This window comes from Lissotriton vulgaris, chromosome 1_1, assembly GCF_964263255.1.
Source record: "Lissotriton vulgaris chromosome 1_1, aLisVul1.2, whole genome shotgun sequence".
NCBI lineage: Eukaryota > Metazoa > Chordata > Amphibia > Caudata > Salamandridae > Lissotriton > Lissotriton vulgaris.
The window spans coordinates 42,763,772-42,783,620 of record NC_141685.1 but is presented as its reverse complement, the minus strand read 5'-3'; the positions used below and the strand labels follow the sequence as shown (position 1 = coordinate 42,783,620).

Genomic DNA, 19,849 nt, shown 5'->3' with positions numbered 1-19,849 from the left:
ATTCATCACGTCTAAAATGGGAAGGTGACATGTGCTGCATTGCCCTTCTATCAGCTGGAAGATGTTGGCACTGGTATTGGTACCCTGAAAGCTACCTTTCTCTTAGGCCACCCAAGTGCAGGTGTTTCTAGTGCTTTTGCTCTGCATCCTACTAGCAGGCTTCTTCTTTCTGAGTGAAATTAATTTTCGCTGTTGGTCTTGTATTCTTAACATCATTCTTTCTTTACTGAAGTCTATATTTTCAGATCTTTTTTCATAATGTCGCACTTCACACTAGTTGAAGTGGGGGAAAAATGTAGGGAAATGTGGGTGGAGAATCAGAGGGTGGGAATAACTTGAGGATTGGATCAGTGGGCGGAGTCCGAGGTGTGGCCACACCCATGCATATTTCTTCCTCTTATTGTAGTTGAAATGTTGGCATGTATGTAATAGGTGCACAGAAGAAGTTTTCATTACTGCTGCATTGTACCTTGTTCTAATTATGTTCTTTGATTCAGTGGCTTGCCTTCAGGACTATTAAACTGTTAAGGAATGTGGCCATTGACAGAAGATGCCATACAGATTCATCTCAGTCATAATAGCAGTAGTCACGTGTTCCTGTATAGTCCATTTCATATGAAGCAGCCATACTGCTCATGCTCCCTCGAGACCGAGGCTTGCTTTGATCTCTCTCCCCCACATCAACCGCTAGTGAAAGTCAGTGTTTTTGTAATTAATCATGGCATCATAATAACTACATGAGCCCAATGTCTTCTTGCCACAACTATATAATCAGACTGATAAGACTGGTAATGATTCTTGATGCCTTTTTTTGGGGAAAAATGTGATCATCCTCAGCCTTTCTTTGTAATACTTTGGATTTGATGTTACCGTTTAAATCGCTTTATTGGCATTTTCATATGAAGATGGCAACAGGTAGAGGGCAGCACTGCTGAGTCCCGGCCTCTGTCTCATCTCGGACCCCGACCATCGCCGGAGACTCGACCTCCGGCGCACTCACCCGCCTGTCACCTCTGAGTCAGAGCGCACTCTGCTGTCACCGTCCCTGCACTCTCGTCTCAGTGTCAGACCTCTCTCACTCTCGTCTCAGTGTGTGTCAGAGCTCCCCCCTTACTCTCCGCTCTCATCTCCGTGTCAGATCTCTCTCCCCTCTCGCTCTCCACTCTCTCTCCCCTCACACTCTCTGCTCTTTCTTCCCTCTCACTCTCCACTCTCTCTCCCCTCTCACTCTCTGCTCTCTCTTCCCTCTCACTCTCCGCTCTGTCTCCCCTCTCTGCTCTGTCTCCCCTCTCACTCTCCACTCTCTCTCCCTCTCACTCTCTGCTCTCTCTTCCCTCTCACTCTCCGCTTTCTCTCCCCTCTCACTCTCCTCTCACTCTCCTCTCACTCTCCACTCTCTCTCCCCTCTCACTCTCCACTCTCTCCTCCCTCTCTCTCCCCTCTCACTCCCCTCTCACTCTCCGCGCTCTCTTCTCTCTCACTCTCCGCTCTGTCTCCCCTCTCACTCCCACTCTCTCTTCCCTCTCACTCTCCGCTCTCTCTCCCCTCTCTCTCTCCCCTCCCACTCTCCACTCTCTCTCCCCTCTCACTCTCTCTCCCCTCTCACTCTCCACTCTCTCTCCCCTCTCTCTCCACTCTCTCTCCCCTCTCACTCTCTACTCTCTCCTCCTCTCACTCTCCGCTCTCTCTCCCCTCTCACTCTCCACTCTCTCTCCCCTCTCACTCTCTACTCTCTCCTCCCCTCTCACTCCCCTCTCACTCTCCGCTCTCTCTCCCCTCTCACTCTCCACTTTCTCCTCCCCTCTCTCTCCCCTCTCACTCTCCGCTCTCTCTCCCCTCTCACTCTCCGCTCTCACTCTCCGCTCTCTCTCCCCTCTCTCTCTCCGCTCTCTCTCCCCTCTCTCTCTCCGCTCTCTCTCCCCCCTCTCTCTCCCCTCTCACTCTCCGCTCTCTCTCCCCTCTCACTCTCCACTCTCTCTTCCCTCTCACTCTCCGCTCTCTCTTCCCTCTCTCTGCTCTCTCTCCCCTGTCTAGGCTGCTCTCTGACTGTCTCCAGTGGCCTCTGTCTGTCTCTGGTCACCCCTCCTCACCATCACACACGCTCACATCCACTCACCCTCACACCCTCACCCTCCCTCACACCCCCTCACCCTCACACCCCTCACCCTCGCACCCTCACTCACCCTCACCCCCTCATCCTCACACACCCTCACTCACCCTCACACCCTCACCCCCCTCACAACCCTCCCACCCTCACACCCCCTCACCCTCACACACCCTTACCCTCACCCTGACACACCCTGTCACCCTCACACCATCACCCTCACACCCCCTCACTCACCCTCACACCCCCTCACTCACCCTCACACCCCCTCACTCACCCTCACACCCCCTCACTCACCCTCACTCACCCTTTCACCCCTCACACACCTTCACACACCCACTCACCCTCACACACCCTTACCCTCATCCCCTCACCCTCACACACCCTCAGTCACCCTCATACCCTCACCCTCACACCCCCTAACCCCCTAACCCCCTCACACACCCTCACCCTCACACTCCCTCACACCCTCACCCTCACACCCCCTCACACACCCACTCATCATCACCCTCACACCCCTCACCCTCACACCTCCTCGCCATCACATCCTCTCACCCTCACCCACCCTCACCCACCCTCACTCACCCTCACCCACCCTCACACCCTCACCCACCCTCACACCCACCCTCACACCCCCACACCCCCTCACCCTCACACCCCCTCACCCCCTCAACCCCACACCCTCACACACCCCCACACCCTCACACACCCCCACAACCCTTGCACCCCTCACACCCTCAAGCCCCCTCACCCTCACACCCCCTCACCCTCACACATCCTCAAACACCCTCACCCTCACTCATCCCCACAACCCATACCCCATCACCCTCACGCCCCCTCACCCTCACACCCCCTCACCCCCCTCACCCTCACACCCACTCACCCTCACGCCCCTCACCCTCACACCCCATTCATCCTCCCTCACACCCTCAGACCCCCTCACCCTCACACATCCCCTCACCCACCCCCTCACCCTCACTCACCATCTCACCCATGCTCACCTACCCTTTCACCTTCACCCTCACTCAATGTCTCACCCACCCCTTCACCCTCACACACACCCTAACTCTTACACACACCCTCACTCTCACACACCCCCTCACCCTCACACACCCTCACCCTTTCACACCCCCTCACCCTCTCACACCACCTCACCCTCACCCTCTCACAACCCCTCACCCACTCGCACCCCCTCACCCTCACCCTTGCACGCCCTCACTCACACACTCGCACTCTCACACACTCTCACTCTCACACACCCTTGCTCTCATACACCCTCGCTCTCGCACACCCTCGCTCTCGCACACCCTCGCTCTCACACACCCTCACTCTCACACACCCTCACTCTCACACACCCTCACTCTCACACACCCTCACTCTCACACACCCTCACTCTCACACAACCTCACCCTCTCACACACCCTCACCCTCTCACATACCTCTACAACTCTACCGCCCTCACTCTCCCACTCTACCGCCCTTACTCTACCACTCTACCGCCCTCACTCTACCACTCTACCGCCCTCACTCTACCACTCAACCGCCCTCACTCACTCTACCACCCTCACTCACTACCGCCCTCACTCACTCTACCGCCCTCACTCACTCTACCTATCTATCGCCCTCCCTCACTCGATCTATCAATCTATCGCCCTCCCTCACTTGATCTATCAATCTATCGCCCTCCCTCTATATCGATAGCCCTCACTCCCTCTATCTATCGCCCTCATTCACTCGATCTATCTATTGCCCTCCCTCTATATCGATAGCCCTCACTCCCTCTATCTATCGCCCTCACTCACTCTATCTATCGCCCTCACTCACTCTATCTATCGCCCTCACTCACTCTATCTATTGCCCTCACTCACTCTATCTAGCGCACTACCACAGCATCATTCAGGGGTGTGTGAGAGTGCGAGTGTGTGAGTGAGGGCGTGCACAGGGGTACCACAGCATCACTCAGCACCACCACAGCATCACTCAGGGGCACCACAGCATCACTCAGGGGCACCACAACATCAATATGCGCTACCACAGCATCACTGAACGCCACAGCATTACTCGTCGCCACCACAGTATCAATCTGTGCCACCATTCAACATCAACTGGTTCAAATATGTTCTCTCAATGTTTCAAGCTTCATTACAAATGTCACAAAGATGTTAATATTGCCATTATAAATTACAATAACTTTTATTTAAGTATTATGTATTTAAAAAAATTAAAAGCCATTGTTATTTGTAATATCAATACATCTAAGTCACGTAGACACCAATTCACAAGTACAAGCAAAAAGTTTAGGGGTGAACACGCCAGAAGGGCCAAGTCCAACACTACCCCTGGGCACATATGTAAGAGGGACCTTTCTCTGGTCAAAGAGTGTTTTTTAAGAATGAGATGCTGTGATAGAGAGGGAAATGAGCTGTGGAAGCCTAGTGTGAGTAAGTACATTGTGTTAAACACTGTACCAACCACGGAACCTTATCTTCTAGGTCTTAAAAACATCCATGATTGTTTTCTATTGACCCAGTTTCGGCTCAACCTCTTCCATTACCTCCTGGCACACCCTGTGGCTCCCACAGAGGCCTTGTGCCTCATGCCTTGTGGCTGCAAAGGTGGTTCTCCTCAGGACATGATGCACTTTTTTTTAATGTTTTGTAGTTTTTATGCTATCCCTAGAAAGTTATTTATTATTCCCATTCTCAAAAAAGCGGGTTTTAGGATGGTGAGACCAGCTCTTATCTTTTAACAACTGCTCTCTAATGACACTGTTTTGCATATGCTTAACATTTTACGAGTCGCTGTTAGACTCAGGTCAAGCTGCTATTAACTTCTGTACTGTAATTCATGGATTTTTACCTTGTGTTCTGATTAACTTGGACATATTATATTTGTCAATCTATAACTTGGAAGATGTTTTTCTTTTATAAAACCAAATAAAGTTTGTTGACAATAATCACTAGGGGATTCATTTACAGGGTAGCATGGTATCCCTCACAATAACTCCAGGCGTCACAGTCCACACAATGTACATGCTTTGTTCCCCCTCCTTCCAACCTTACATGTACCCTAATCACCTGCCCAAACCTTTCCCTGCAGATGCCAATGTGGTCCTACGACAACCCACAGACCATATGTTTGGCCCCTTTGAAACTGCCCATACAATAAAAATGCTGCAGTTGTTAATACATATCAACTACCATTTGTTGTGTTTGAAACATTTTATTGAATAATAAAACCTTATTAAACATAAGCTGATTATTAAAGCAAAACCAAACATCAGTTGCCATACACTTAGGAGACAAAAGTAGTACATAAAAATCAACGTACTGTAACACAGCAAAGTTATGTAGAGCACAATTCCTAATTTTGGGCAATCTTTAAAGTTCAACAATCGAAACGATCATAAAGAACAGGAATGGAAACGAGGAAGTTGGGTTACAGTGATTTCATTAATGTAATGCTTCCTACATATAGAAAAACAAATACTAATTATTTTCCTTAAGCAATACATTCCTCACATTAAAATATTAAGAGACATATATTGAACAATTAACATTTCATATGTATTTAGAATTCAATTTGAATATTTTAACACCTTGGCTGCTAGGTGTTTTCCCCTCCTGTGCTGATCCTGGATGAACCCCATTGTTCATGACGAGCTCAGCTCGTCATCAGCACAGCTCAACCATGCCTCATGACGAGCTGAGCTCGTCATGAGCATGGAAGGGGTTAACCTCCTCAGCATTATTTGACTCATGATTACAACCTGAATGCTTTCTGGAAAGGAACCACCTCATGGGGTTCAAAATCATATCTTTTCCAATAATTGGATTCAAATGATAAACTTGAATTTCAATTAAATTTATTGATTTAGGCCATTTTGGAGATCAATAATTTAAAATATATACAAAATCCATACACTTTTGTAAAATTGTCGCCTAAACTTGAATTCAATCCACTTTTTGATTAAACACTTCCCATTCCAGCAAGCATCACAGGACCACTTGTTGTTATCTTCCTAATTAGTGATAATGTTTCGGTTGGCAACAATAATACATTTTAGCTCCGAAAACAAAAAACATGCCATTTCTGAAACATGGTGCACAATAAAATGTAGGAACAGAAGGGCATCTTTTGGTGTAGCATTCATTAAGGTTTGACCAGGCTTGGAACTAGAATTCCTGAACTTTTGGACATTTAAATGCCATATTTTAAAAGAGTTCAAACAGACCCAGCACGAGCTCCGTGAAAAATAGAAGATGAGTGAATTGTACTTAGAGAAAATGTGCTGATAAGTAATCTATTGATGTAAAATACAGTGGTCAGGCAATGCTTGTGGATCTAATCTATTCAGATTTCAACTCCATAGTTTGTTCAATAAATTGGCTGAGCATAATACTTGAAGGTCCATCTCTCAGATCAGTTCTATTACAGTTTTAGTTGCGTTAACACTAATAGAGATCATTGATAAATAGATTTTAAAAGCCATAGGTGGAATTGATCCTTGGTCTAAATCAAGATTATTGTCTGCAATAGAAACCAGTACAAACAGATCAAATCTAAAAGCATTGAATATGTTTATAATAGTGGTTTAGAGTAAACCCAGAAGACACACATTGTTCCTGAAACTTAGAAAATGTATCTAAATATTATGATTATATCCTATTTCATGTCCAGAGACCGCTATAGATGCTTTCCTGTTTAAGTGACAACATTTGCAAATATATTTACCAACACATTAAAGATGGATGTTAGACATTCTGTCTTTAAGTATTGTGTAAGAGTTGTGTGATGGTTTTTATTTGATCTGAAGCACCACTAACACTAAATAGGTATGTGCACAGGTTATCATTCAACTAACATTATTAGCAAAGTTAATATGGAGGGAATTGAGAAACATGGCCTTGTGCACCAAAGGGTTTATTGTTCAAAAATCCACTGGTTCAGTATTTCACAGAGTTTGCAAATGCTAAACCCCTTTTTGAAATGTACTAAGACCATTTAACAATTCAGATTTCGAAAGTGGAATGTTAATAGTTTCCCTTCTGAATATTTAATACATCGTTACAGTATGTATTGAGCTTTGAAACCATATGTCGGCTGAAAAACCTTAACAGGAGGACTCAAGGGGACATTTGTGAATCTGAAAGTAAAATGGGGTGCATTAAAAAAGGCCTTTACTTAAAAGCAATCACAGACAAAGTAGTGTGCTGACTCTACAAGCAACCACTTTTTACCAAATGGATTATTAGTACATGAACCTTAGTATTTCCTATATTGCTAAAATGTAGTCTCTAATATTTTTGTAATGTCGTGTAAATATTTGTTCCTGTTATTTCCCATTACAATATTGTCTTGAAATGTACCTATTCTTTTTGTTAAACATATTGAAATATCTTTATCATTGGGGCATTCTAAAAAGTGTTTTCACTCTTTAACTTGAAGCTTCCTAAGAAAAATACTGACGCCAGTTCCTGGTTTCTCCTAGATCATTTAGCTTTCTCACTAAAACAAGCACAATATTGATTTGAGAGAGGTGGTTATTGTAGTCATACGCACTGGGGTTAGTTTAGAAAGGATCAATATAGAACTTCCTTAATCTCTAGAAATAATACTTGCAAAGTTTATGCTCAATAATTTCAGATAATTTACTGATAAAGATATCAGATAAAGATCCCCTAATTTCTTATACCTTGTGGTATCAAAAATCTGCTAGAATTAACAGACTTCTCTTCTAGATAAATCCAGGTTTGAGAAGGTATTAACTGCGATTATCAACTTTCCGTTATTTTAAAATATTTTCTCAGTGCACCGAGTAGTTTTTCTACATTGTTCACAAGATTTCAAGCAATGGTCTGTGCTTGAACGTACAAAGAAGGGGTACAAATTTATTTCTTCCACAATCAAGAAACCCTTGGGTCTCTGAGGATTACTGTTGCAAATGAAGACCTAGCTAAGATGAAATATCCCATTAAAAGGACGATTTCCCTCACCCACCATAGTTGGCATGCTTTCTTATTGGGAATCTCCTTGCACCGTGATACAACCCCCTCACTGAGAGGGAGGAGTTCAGGCATGTTTTGTTATGGAGATAGGTATACTAAATACCACAATTATGAGCTCAGGGTATTGGGGGCAGCAGAGTGAAAGTTCAAACGTGCTAAAGGGTATGTGGTTTCCATTATTTGTACGCCCCTGGGCCAGGATTAAAATTTAAAAACAGGGCACCGTGGGAGAAATATATATGCACCGTTAGAGTAAATAAGAGGTCAATGTGAGAAGTTGGCCTGATATATAATGCTCACTAATTCTAGTGATCACTTTGTATCAGTCCAAACAACCCTTATGGTGATTGGTTGTAAGTCAACCTTATAGACCAGCTATCCTAGTAGCGTGGACAAGAGCAGTCTTTAGGCTAAACTCGGAATGGCATGTGAAGCCAGCTGTTTTACCATATATAACCTTTGAATACCAAATGAAAACACATCACACAAGTTGTTATGAAAATAAACTATTTATTAATAACAACTACCTCTGAACTCTTTATGAGGTCAGGGGCCTAAGCACATGACAATTGCTAAAAAGAAATAAGAGTATCCACAATATTTACACAAGTGCCCTAGGGGCACGACAAACCATACACTCAATAAATGGAATGCGGGAAGAAAGAAGAACAGTGAGAGGATCCAGAGGCTAGAGGATCGCTGGGACTACGCTACCAACTGAAGAAGTAAGGAGCAGGAGGCCCACGGGACCCACTTGCAGAGTGGAAACTCACACGCGGGATGCGTACCAATGTCTATGGATCGTACTGTTTGTTAAGTTACGGATTACGGACGAACCCAACTAGTTAAGGAAAAAACAACAGTGGATCTGGACACTAGGATAGTGGACACAGACTTCAGCACCGAGATGCCTTAGTTACCTAACCCATGGGCTGCGGGTGCATAGGGCTGAAAGTGTGTCGGGTTTCTGTGTTGATCCCAATGGAGCCTGAAGTAAGAGTTGCTGGCCGGTGACCAGATGGAGGTGTCCGGAGTGATCCAAGGATGGATCGAGGAAGAAGAAGTCCTGAAAGAGAAGGGGACAGAGTCTCAGTCACTAGCCAGTGACCGGGCCGGAACCAGGAGGGAACCAAATGCTGTCGTCGCGATCAGGATGAAGAGTGGACGCTTGACTCTGCAGCTGCGCGGACCAGGAGGTGTTCTCGATGACCAGGCTGGAGGCACGAGCTGTCCCACGAAGACTTCTGCTGTTAGCTGTGTTGGATCGTCGATCTGGACAACAGGCCTTGGCAAAGGCAAGCCCACGCAATGGAGCAAAGATGGCGTCTGGTGCGGACCAGGAGGGTCCGGGGTTCTTCTCCTTTGCAGGGAAGTAAGGGCCAGTCTGGGGGACCAGACCAGCGGTGTTGATTTCTTCGGGTCGTCGTCTTAGAGGTCACTAGCCAGCCGGCAAGTGACCAGACAACCGGGTCAGCAGCAACCAGGCAAAAGGGCCCCACGCAGATCTCGTGGATGCTGGTTGGCTGGTCTTTGGTGCAGGTGCTGCTTAGGTGTAGGGCTTCTCAAACCCCGATGCACTCACTCGAGGATCCCTCGGCGGTCGTGCTGGAAGCGCAATGCAGGCTTGTGAAGATGGCCGGCTTCAAGTGTCTTGTCGCATCCACGGGTCCCAGCTGTGCTGTGGAGGCAGGTTGAGGTCAGAGAGGTCTGAAGATCCAGGTCTCGTCGAGCTGGGGAGATTCTTCCGTCTTCTGAGGAGAAGAACGTCGAAGGGTCAAGAGTTTCTTCTTCTTAAGTTGTCAAGAGTAATCTAATTTCTAAGAGACCAGCTCCTACCTTTATCCGTCTAAAGGGGGCTGCACTATGACTAGGTCCCTCCCCTGGGTGGGACCAGGAAGGGGGGTGGTTACACCCCCTTTCCTTTGTCAGGTTTCGTGCCAGAGCTGGGGCTGGAGTGCCCCAGCAGCTGGTTTGAACCGGTGTATGCAAGGGACACCTTGTGTGCCCCAGGCATGTCTCATTCTATTCAGCCTGGTCCTCCCTAATACACAAAGTCCTGTCTGGGGTGGTGCTGGCACCTCCCCAGGCAGAAAACCCTTTGTCCAAGCCTCCCTCGCTGGAAGGACTTCCAGCAGCAGGAGGTCAGACATGTGTCTGTGGTGGCAGCATCCATTTTGTGATGCTGAGGCTCTGGTTAAGTTTAACCGGGGTTCTGGTTCTGTACATGTCGTGACCCTCTAGAAGGGTGGAATGCTACCCCCGTCGCCAAAACTGGCAAGGGGGTAGTATTCCAATTCGTATGACACCTTACTCGACATGTTTTGATAATGCTATACCTAAGTTGGCAAATAACCGCAAGGATTATAATGCACTTAAGAGTATATGGTATAGCGTTATCATGGAAACAGCCTAAGGACATGGTTCCGAAAGCTGCAGACAGGCTCAGCTCATGCTAGAGCACCATCTTACATATTTCCAAGCACTCTGCCTCCAGGATTGATGAGGCCTACCATAGGAGTGACGTATAGGAATCTATGTGTCCATTTTAGGTTAGATACAGGTATACTATATCTATAGCAAAGGGAGATTACACCACCTTGCCCCAGCTGTACTACCAGCCAGTTGTGCCAGTTTTGGATGGCCAGCCAGGGGTGGCATAATACATGCTGCAGCCCCTGGTAGGCCCTGGGTACACCTATGCCCTGGGTACCTAAGTTACACTGTACAGGGGCTGATAAGGTGACCCAGCATCCAATCAAATATGTACCTAGGGTACATGGAGTCCATTTTAACAGAGAGAGCAGGAAGCCTGGGGCCCTGAATAGCAGGATCCGAGGCCAACTATGTCGAAAACCAGCTAGCACTAGGCAAAAAGTTGGGGGCAACCATAGTCAGGTATCCACCTTCCTACAGTCAACATGTTTCAGCCTATTAACCCTCCAAAGAGGTGTTTGCGGCATTCTTCAGGACTTAATCAAAAGTTCTGCTGCTCAATGTACTCCATCAATAAAAAGCATTGGCATAGCCAATAGGTCTCGCCTTTGGGACCTTATAAGTGTTTAGCCATGCAGATCCAGTAACAACGTGAAATAATTTATAAAAAAGAAGACTAAAAACTAACTAAGCTAGCTGTGACTTTATAACTGGTTAATCAAACGTTTCTGGAGGTTTAATATATATAAAGAACTCCTTTTTTCTATGGTGTGTCACATAAAATTGATGCTCTAAATTTTGGTAAGAGTACACAATGTCAAAAAATTCAATACTGCCTTTATAACAATTTACTTTTGAAAGCTTGAAGTGAAAGACAAATGGCATTTGCTTATGAGTAGGCGAAATGACTATTGCCAGATGACAATGCAATTAGCATTTTTTGTATAAGATGTGTTAAAAGTATGGGTAGGGAAAATGGCTATTTTGGCCAAAGGCTCCCCTTTCTATATGCATGCTAGTTTTAATTTGTAAACAGAAACACAATTTTGTATGTGGTACACTGTAATGTTATATGAATTTGTTTTACCCTTCTGATAAGCAAGGGATGATAATGAACCATTTTTTCGTCCCAGGTTTAAAATGGATTCAGGTTGGAACAGACAAGGTGTTGGTTGACTTTGCCTCAGAAAATGGTTGTTTCCCGCATGCTGCTTTCATGCGACTTAAATCCCTTCAGTGGAAGAGGCGGCTGCATGCCTGCATATATGGCCAGATCAGTACTTGCCTGTTTCGGTTCTCCAGTGGGGCTAGAATAGAAGCTGTTAATGGCAGGGGCTTAGCTTCCCATTGGTGCGGCAGGTGGAGTGGCACCAGGTCCCAGATGCCTTAAAGGCCCACTGAACCCTGATAACTGCTGTTTGTCATAGGTCAAACAGAGGCCTGAGGGGCCCACAGAACAATGATTATTGCTATTTTCCACAGTCCAAATAAAGGGCAGAGGTCACATTTTCTTTCTTGCCTTGGCGCCCTGGGCACACTGGCTAGGCCCCTGATTAAGGATGCAGTGGGGAAGAGGTGGCGAGACAGGTGGATTATTTAAACAGCTCGACAATGACTTCATGCCTGGGTATTAAAGTATTCATTGCAATTAAGGACTGAAGCAGGAATAGATCTCATAATATAGGAAGGACTACGTACAAATGCAGCTCGATTAGCGGCTGCCTTTTAACTTTTCACTTATCACCTTTCCTTAGTTTACGGTTTTATTTTAGATGCAGACTTAAATCGTGACCTATGAATATGTTTATCTATCTTTAGGTTACAAATGACCCATCTTTTCCATATGTAAGTATCAGGCAGGTCGGGAACACCTAATGGCTTTGAACTTGATAAAGCCACATTAATCACTGTCTTGAAATGCAAATGGAAGCATTAGGCACGTAGAGGTGTAATCTACGTAATCTCATTATGTTCAGGGTACAGGAGGGTGTTGAGGGCATAAAGCACTTTGACATAAACATTTCCCCCACCTTAGAAATTCAATCTTCCTTGTCCTCCCCTAGTATACAAGTAGTACCCCATTCTTTGTATACCTGAATTAAATAGGCACACAGAATAGTAACGTATTTAAAGGCCCAGTTCAGAATTACATGGAAGGTGCACTGTCCCAGACTACACAACGGTTGTGCAAGAGAAGTGAATTGCTACAATGGCAATGTCTTCAGTACGTGCTGTCATCCCACACAGGGATCGAGGGAAAGAGTCTTCAGAAATGGTAAAATGAATGCATCTGGGAAAAATCAGGACTTGAGCACCATTGTAATAACAAAGTGAGATGAGTAGAAATGGTAGCTGAAACTGAATGGAGGGCTCCAAATTTCATAGTGTTGATAAGATAAGAGTTACCGTTACCAGGAAATGGTAAGTTAGTTTATTCACCGTACGTTACTCCACTGTATCTGTCCCTAAAGATTATCAGGTGTTATCTTAAATTCCAGGAATATTTTATTTACTTTGGAAAAAAGAATTCGGCTAGTTCATTACAGCTTTTCGGCTGGGAGTTGCTACATTTTTATAATCAAAGGATGAAAGTGATTTAACTTTGTTGAAAATACGCTGTAACTCTTCCTCCCAAATTGTTATTGGTGCCTACATTTTCTTTTACATTTCTTGAGATCATAGGAGTACCATGGCGCGGAAGGCGCAGACAGATGGTTAATCTTCAATCTAAAAGGCCCAACTTGACAAACTGACTGGAAACAATGTGCGAGATGATTAGCCTTGAGTAGCTCAAGACTTTCACTGATCAGAAGTAGCTCTCACTTCAGAAAAGGTTGAATACCCCTGTTGTAAACACTTAATATCCCCCAAATCAAATAATTTGAAAAATGCACACAAAAAAACACCCTACCCCACAGCACTGCCACCAACCCCACCACAGTAACCTTGAAAACCATAGCCCCTTTCCCCAAAACACTGCCGTCATCCGTTCCCACAAAACACTGGCCCTTTCTGCTTGCCCTACACCTACTGCTCCACACTGCCACCTACACTCTAAACACTAAATGGCTGTCTGCTTCTGCCATAACGCTGCCCTCTATCCTGCCACCCCCTCCCAAACTGACCCCTACCCTACCATTGTCCCTATTGCCAAACACTAGCCTCTACACTCACCAATGTATCCTGAAAACACTGGACCTCCAGCACCAAAACACTAGGGAGGGAAGGCTGGATGAGAAGGGGTGAGTGGGAGCCACCAAAGAACGGCCAGAGGGCTCAACCAGTTGTTTTTTTTAAGCAGTGGACGGGGCACTGGCACGTTTGGTGGGACCCTTTAGAAAAATATTGTCCCACTGGGCCCGGCGTTTCACTGCATTTAAATCTTGTCTTGTCCCCGGTCCCACCACATCCCGCATGGGAGCTGGACCCCTGCATTAATATACTGCCCCCTCTCAGGGGCCACCATGCTGGTTTTCCCATGCCCCCTTCCATTTCCTTGCCTAGGGCACCCACAGCCCCAGGAAGAACGAGCAAGCTGTAGGAGTGGAGGCGACAGATGGATACTGCTTCAGCATGCCAGTATAACCTACCTGATCTTCTTTTTGGTTCCCCGTTCTCCGACGTACAATCTGTTCTCTCTTCTGGCTGCAGAAGAGTCCAAGCTGTAGCCAGGAAGGTCCGGCGGCAGGTGGTGGAGTCCAAAGCCCTCCAAATCATTGCAAAACAGCAGGCAGGCCGGTGTGGAGTAAATAAACAAAGAACACATCACTTGCCTGCTGCTAAGATTCCTCCTTTTATTGGCCCATTGGCAAGCGCTGGATCAATGCAAGGACGAGGTAGCATTCACTGGCATTTTTATGAAAAGTGCAGACTTGTTACAAAACTGGCAATTTTGTTTTGTACATCGCTATATCCTGGAGGGTCTGAATGGCAATGCTCCCCAATATAATCATGCCCTGTGGGATACAGTGTGAGTGTTTGATTGGTTCAGATGCTTGGGCTAAAGAACGGTGATGGATTAAACCCAGATCTCTTGACTGAGTGTGAGTGTTTGATTGGTTCAGATGCTCCGTCCATCACCACCCCCTTTTTTACCACTTTTTGGCCGCCATAAGTGTATGCTCAGACGTGAATCCCTTGCTCACTTTGCCACTGGATTCAAGCAAGCCGGGCCGAAGACGGTGAAATGCCAGAAACCGGTCCCCGGAAGCTTGTTTCTGGTCCAGGGAAGGCATACCTTGGCAGTTCGGGCTGGACTGTTCCCATGAGGCACAGGGTCAGACTGATTTGCATATGCCTATGTCTGAACTGGGGTGGCAGAGTGGGCTAAAGAACGGTGATGGATTAAACCCAGATCAGTTGACTGGGTGTGAGTGTTTGATTGGTTCAGATGCTCCATCCTTCACAACCCCCTTTTGTACCACTGTGGGATACAGTGGCCCAAACTCTGCCGGGGAACACAAGCTATTCAGGATAGATGTGTTGCAGCAGTCAGTACTATGTTGTGACTTGGATATAGCCTATTGCTTGGGTCAGGCAATTGGCATGAGTGTGGAAGTTCGGTGCATAGCCTGGATTAGGTCTATATGCTTCTCTAAAGATACCCAAGCATCGTTAATGGACAAGCTGTTCAATGGCTCTCACCTTTTAAGCAAGAAAGCGGACTGGGCCCCAGACAGATTCCTTGGGTCTGTCTGCCTCGGCCACGCAATTTCATCACAAATCTCATCCCCTTTTGGCTACAGTAGGGTTTTTCAACACTGCCAGCGCCAGACCCTGCTGCAAACCCAACAGGTCTCCAAGTTCTTTCATGGCCATGGCACACAAAGGCAACGTCCAAGACATCATGCCACTGAGTGACCTGCTGCTACAACTGGTGCAGCTGCAAAACCTCTTGGTGTCCTTCCAGACACTGACTCACCCTATTGTAGGCAGTATCCAACATTTTCTCCAGTGAATTAGATTGTGCCAGTGGCAGACCCCTCTCCCTATTCCACCCAGACTCAACAGTGGCGACGGATGTATCACGTCTGAGATGGGAAGGCCATATGGGAGACAGAGACTAGGAATTCCTTGTCACCGGCAGAGACACAACTCCACATCAAGCTGTTGGAGTTGCGAGCATTTCACTTGGCGGTGAAGGTCTTCCGGCCCACCATCACAGGATGGCTGGTGCAACTTCTCATAGACAAGACAGTCAATGACGATGGTCTCATCAGGAAGAGTCACACTTGAACTTGTTTGACAGTGAGCCGAGGATTCACTGGCTGCAGTTGTTTGGTCCGATGAACAGGCGCTGGAACTGCTTAGTTGAATTTGACTTCCTCCCAGGTACTCAGTTGTATTGAATATAGTGTGAGAAGCATATGGGAGAGGCGGCGATCTACCATCCTGTTGAGACCATGGTAATTAACTGGAACGGTCAAAACATTGACTATACAGGAACTATTTCATAAGAATGATGTTTTCCAACAATCGCCTTTGCTTAACGTGTATTCGACAAAAAGATATTTACAGCCCGGTTTCTGTGTACAAAATGTGGATCCGACTGTTTTATCATCATATCACTTACATCTTGAGCACCGTGCAGTCATCACTACATGATTTATATATACACGTGCTGCTGAGAGTACAATTAGAATTTTTGGAAATTAAAAGGCCTCATCTGAATTCCAATCATGATAAAAATGGAGAATTCATATCTGCCCAGGGCCTGCATATGTGATACAGACCTGTGAGATAATGAACTTATAGACCCCTGTATTTGTTCACAGTGCGCTTGAGAAGTGCTTATATGGGTCTCCACTTCTCACTTCTGGAGCAGAATGACGTCGACACTGAGCTGCACAATGTCTCCTGCTGCGTGCAGCAGGACTTTTTAAAGTTTGAGGATCCAGTCTGACGTGTAGGGAATATTCACAAGGTGAGAAATCAGCAGGTAAAGGAGTATCCACCAGAAAGAGCGTTACCGAAGGCAATTAACTGGTTTGTTATGTTTTCCTGCTGTTGTATAATATCTAATTTTGGGTGGTGAACTCCGCTCGCGGAGTTTTCCGTACTCTGTGGAGCTTTCAGAGTTTCTAAAAACCCCGCTTCGTGGAGCATAGCAAGGTTTTTTCCCATGCTTGTGCTCTTTAACGTCAAGCACCTTGCTCTAACTCGCCATGGTCCAGTTGGCGAGCAAAATCATCCTCCTGGCGAGATTTCTCAAAGCGGGTGGTTGGATTTCCCAATGCAAGTGGTCGTGGCAGGTCACAGCCAATCGCGTTAAGAAACCTTCCGTTCGCATTGACAAAGCTGTAGATCGAGTAGAAGCAGCTGCAACCTCATGCGCTGCACATGGTGCCATTCGCGATTATTTTTGCAGGGCGGGACAAACACCCGGAGATCAAAATCACCACAAACGGCATGACCCTTACGCACTCCGCTGCTCGCGGAACTCCGCGTACAGTGCCGGAGTGTTTTTGTCACTTTGCGGAGTTCCTCATTGCGGAACTCCGCCTAGGCTTAATCTTATGATGAAAATATAGATATCAGTCATATGTTAAGAAACAAAGATGAGTAGAAACCTTTTGGGTGGAGTAAATTTAAGACATTAATATTGTAATTTTTTGGGCAATTAGTTGATTTTTGCAAGTACTAACACTTCTCTGTGTCAAGTAAAGACCTTGAGAGTTTTGTAACTTTCAGATACTCAAATTGTGGATTTTGTTGCAATAAAAGCAGCCTCAGTTATCCTGCAAGAGTTTCTTGATTAAACCTATTGCAACTACAATATGTGCTCTCTCATGTAAAATTAGGTTGTGAGAAGCTTTTCTGCAACTCAAGCTACGCCTTACTTTTCACCTGGTGTGGATGCATTCCTCATGTGTAGTGAGATCTCCTTTCTCAGTAAAATGTTTCTGGCTTTCCCCTCCTGTATTAGGCTTTAGTCCAGTGTGAATTCTCTCATGTGAAATGACATTGTATTTGTGATTAAACCTTATCTGACATTCAGAACACACATAAGGCTTTTTTCTCCCGTGTGAGTTCGCTCATGACAAGTGAGAAGTATTTTGTAATCAAAACTTTGCTTGCATTTCGAGCACTCATAAGGTATTTCCCCAGAGTGGGATTTCTCATGAAGCATAACACTGTCTTTCAGATACAAGCTTTTATGGCATAAGGATTTTCTCCAGTGTGGAGTTTCTCATGGTGAGATAGCGTTTTTCTCTGCAGCTTTTCTGGCATTCAGAGCACTCATAAGGATTTTCATCAGTATGGAGTCGTTTAGTGAGGCTGTGCCAATCAAATAGGAATTTCTGGCATTCACAGTGTTGGTAATGTTTTTTCCCTGTGTGCGTCTGCTCATGTAGAGTGGGATTGCGTTTAAAATTGATGCTTTTCTGGCATTCGGAGCACTGAATTATTTTTTATGGTGAGTTTTCTTATGGTGCATGTAACCATCTCTACCTCTGAATCTTTTCTGACATTTAGAACACTGATAATGTTTTTCTCCAGTGTGGATTCTCACATGTTCAGTGAGATGAGATTTTTGGCTGAAACATTTTTGGCATTCGGAGCACTGATAAGGTTTTTCCCCAGTGTGGATTCTCACATGTTCAGTGAGACTAGATTTTTGGCTGAAACATATTTGGCATTTGGAGCACTGATAAGGCTTTTCCCCAGTGTGGATTCTCATATGGTCATTGAGATTACATTTTTGGCTAAAACATTTTTGGCATTCGGAGCACTGATAAGGTTTTTCCCCAGTGTGGAATCTCACATGTGCAGTTAGAAGTGATTTAAGTGTGAAATCTTTTTGGCATTCAGAGCACTGATAAGGTTTTTCCCCAGTGTGGGTTCTTATATGCTGAGTGAGATGGCTTTTTACACTGAAACATATCTGGCATTCGGAGCACTGATATGGTTTTTCTCCAGTGTGGGTTCTTATATGCTTAGTGAGATGGCTTTTAATACTGAAACATATCTGGCATTCGGAGCACTGATAAGGTTTTTCCCCAGTGTGGGTTCTTGTATGTTCAGTGAGTCTGTTTTTGAAACTGAAACATTTTTGGCATTCAGAGCACTGATATGGTTTCTCTCCAGTGTGAGTTCTTATATGCCGAGTGAGACAGCCTTTATCACTGTAACATTTGTGGCATTCCGAGCACTGATAAGGTTTTTCCCCAGTGTGGGTTATTATATGCTGAGTGAGACTGCTTTTCTTTTTGAAATATCTCTGACATTCAGAGCATGGATAAGGTTTTTCCCCAGTGTGGGTTCTTGTATGCAGAGTGAGACAGCCTTTTTGACTGAAACATTTGTGGCATTCAGTGCACTGATAACGGTTTTCCCCGGTGTGGATTCTTATGTGCCGTGCGAGACTACCTTTTATACTGAAACATTTCTGGCATTCAGAGCACTGATAAGGTTTTTCCCCAGTGTGGAATCTCACATGTGCAGTCAGAAGTGATTTAAGTTTGAAATGTTTTGGGCATTCAGAGCACTGATAAGGGTTTTCCCCAGTGTGGATTCTTGTATGTTCAGTGAGTCTGCTTTTGCAACTGAAACATTTCTGGCATTCAGAGCACTGATATGGTTTCTCTCCAGTGTGGGTTCTTATATGCAGAGTGAGACTGTTTTTGTCAATGAAACATTTCTGGCATTCTGTGCACTGATGAGGCTTTTCCCCAGTGTGGGTTCTTGTATGCCGAGTCAGAGTGCTTTGATCACTGAAACATTTCTGGCATTCAGAGCACTGATAACGTTTTTCCTTAGCCTTAGAGTGGTATCTTGTATGCTGAGTGAGACTGCTTTTGTCTTTGAAACATTTCTGGCATTCCAGGCACTGATACGGTTTGTCCACAGAGTGGGTTATTGCATGTCGAGATAGACTCTGTTTGTTACAAAACCTTTTCTGGCATTCAGAGCACTGATAACGTTTTTCCTTAGCCTTAGAGTGGTATCTTGTATGCTGAGTGAGACTGCTTTTGTCTTTGAAACATTTCTGGCATTCAGAGCACTGATAAGGGTTTTCCCCAGTGTGGATTCTTATATGCTGAGTGAGATTGCTTTTGTCTTTGAAACATTTCTGGCATTCCAGGCACTGATACGGTTTGTCCACAGAGTGGGTTATTGCATGTCGAGATAGACTCTGTTTGTTACAAAACCTTTTCTGGCATTCAGAGCACTGATAAGGGTTTTCCCCAGAGTGGATTCTCATATGTTCAGTTAAATAAGATTTTCGGTTGAAACTTTTTGGGCATTCAGCGCACTGGTAAGGTTTTTCCACAGAGTGGGTTAATGCATGTCGATATAGACT

The 19,849-nt window shown here is 45.4% G+C and overlaps 1 protein-coding gene across 1 annotated transcript; it reads right to left on the bottom strand.

Annotated features, from left to right (window-relative positions):
- Positions 1 to 17,329: 17,329 nt before the first annotated feature.
- Positions 17,330 to 19,821, bottom strand: LOC147737131 (uncharacterized). Its single transcript, XM_086965144.1, has one exon. The coding sequence runs from the start codon at positions 19,748 to 19,750 to the stop codon at positions 17,951 to 17,953; it is 1,800 nt and encodes a 599-aa protein (XP_086821270.1). The 5' UTR covers positions 19,751 to 19,821; the 3' UTR covers positions 17,330 to 17,950.
- Between the last annotated feature and the right edge of the window lie 28 nt (positions 19,822 to 19,849).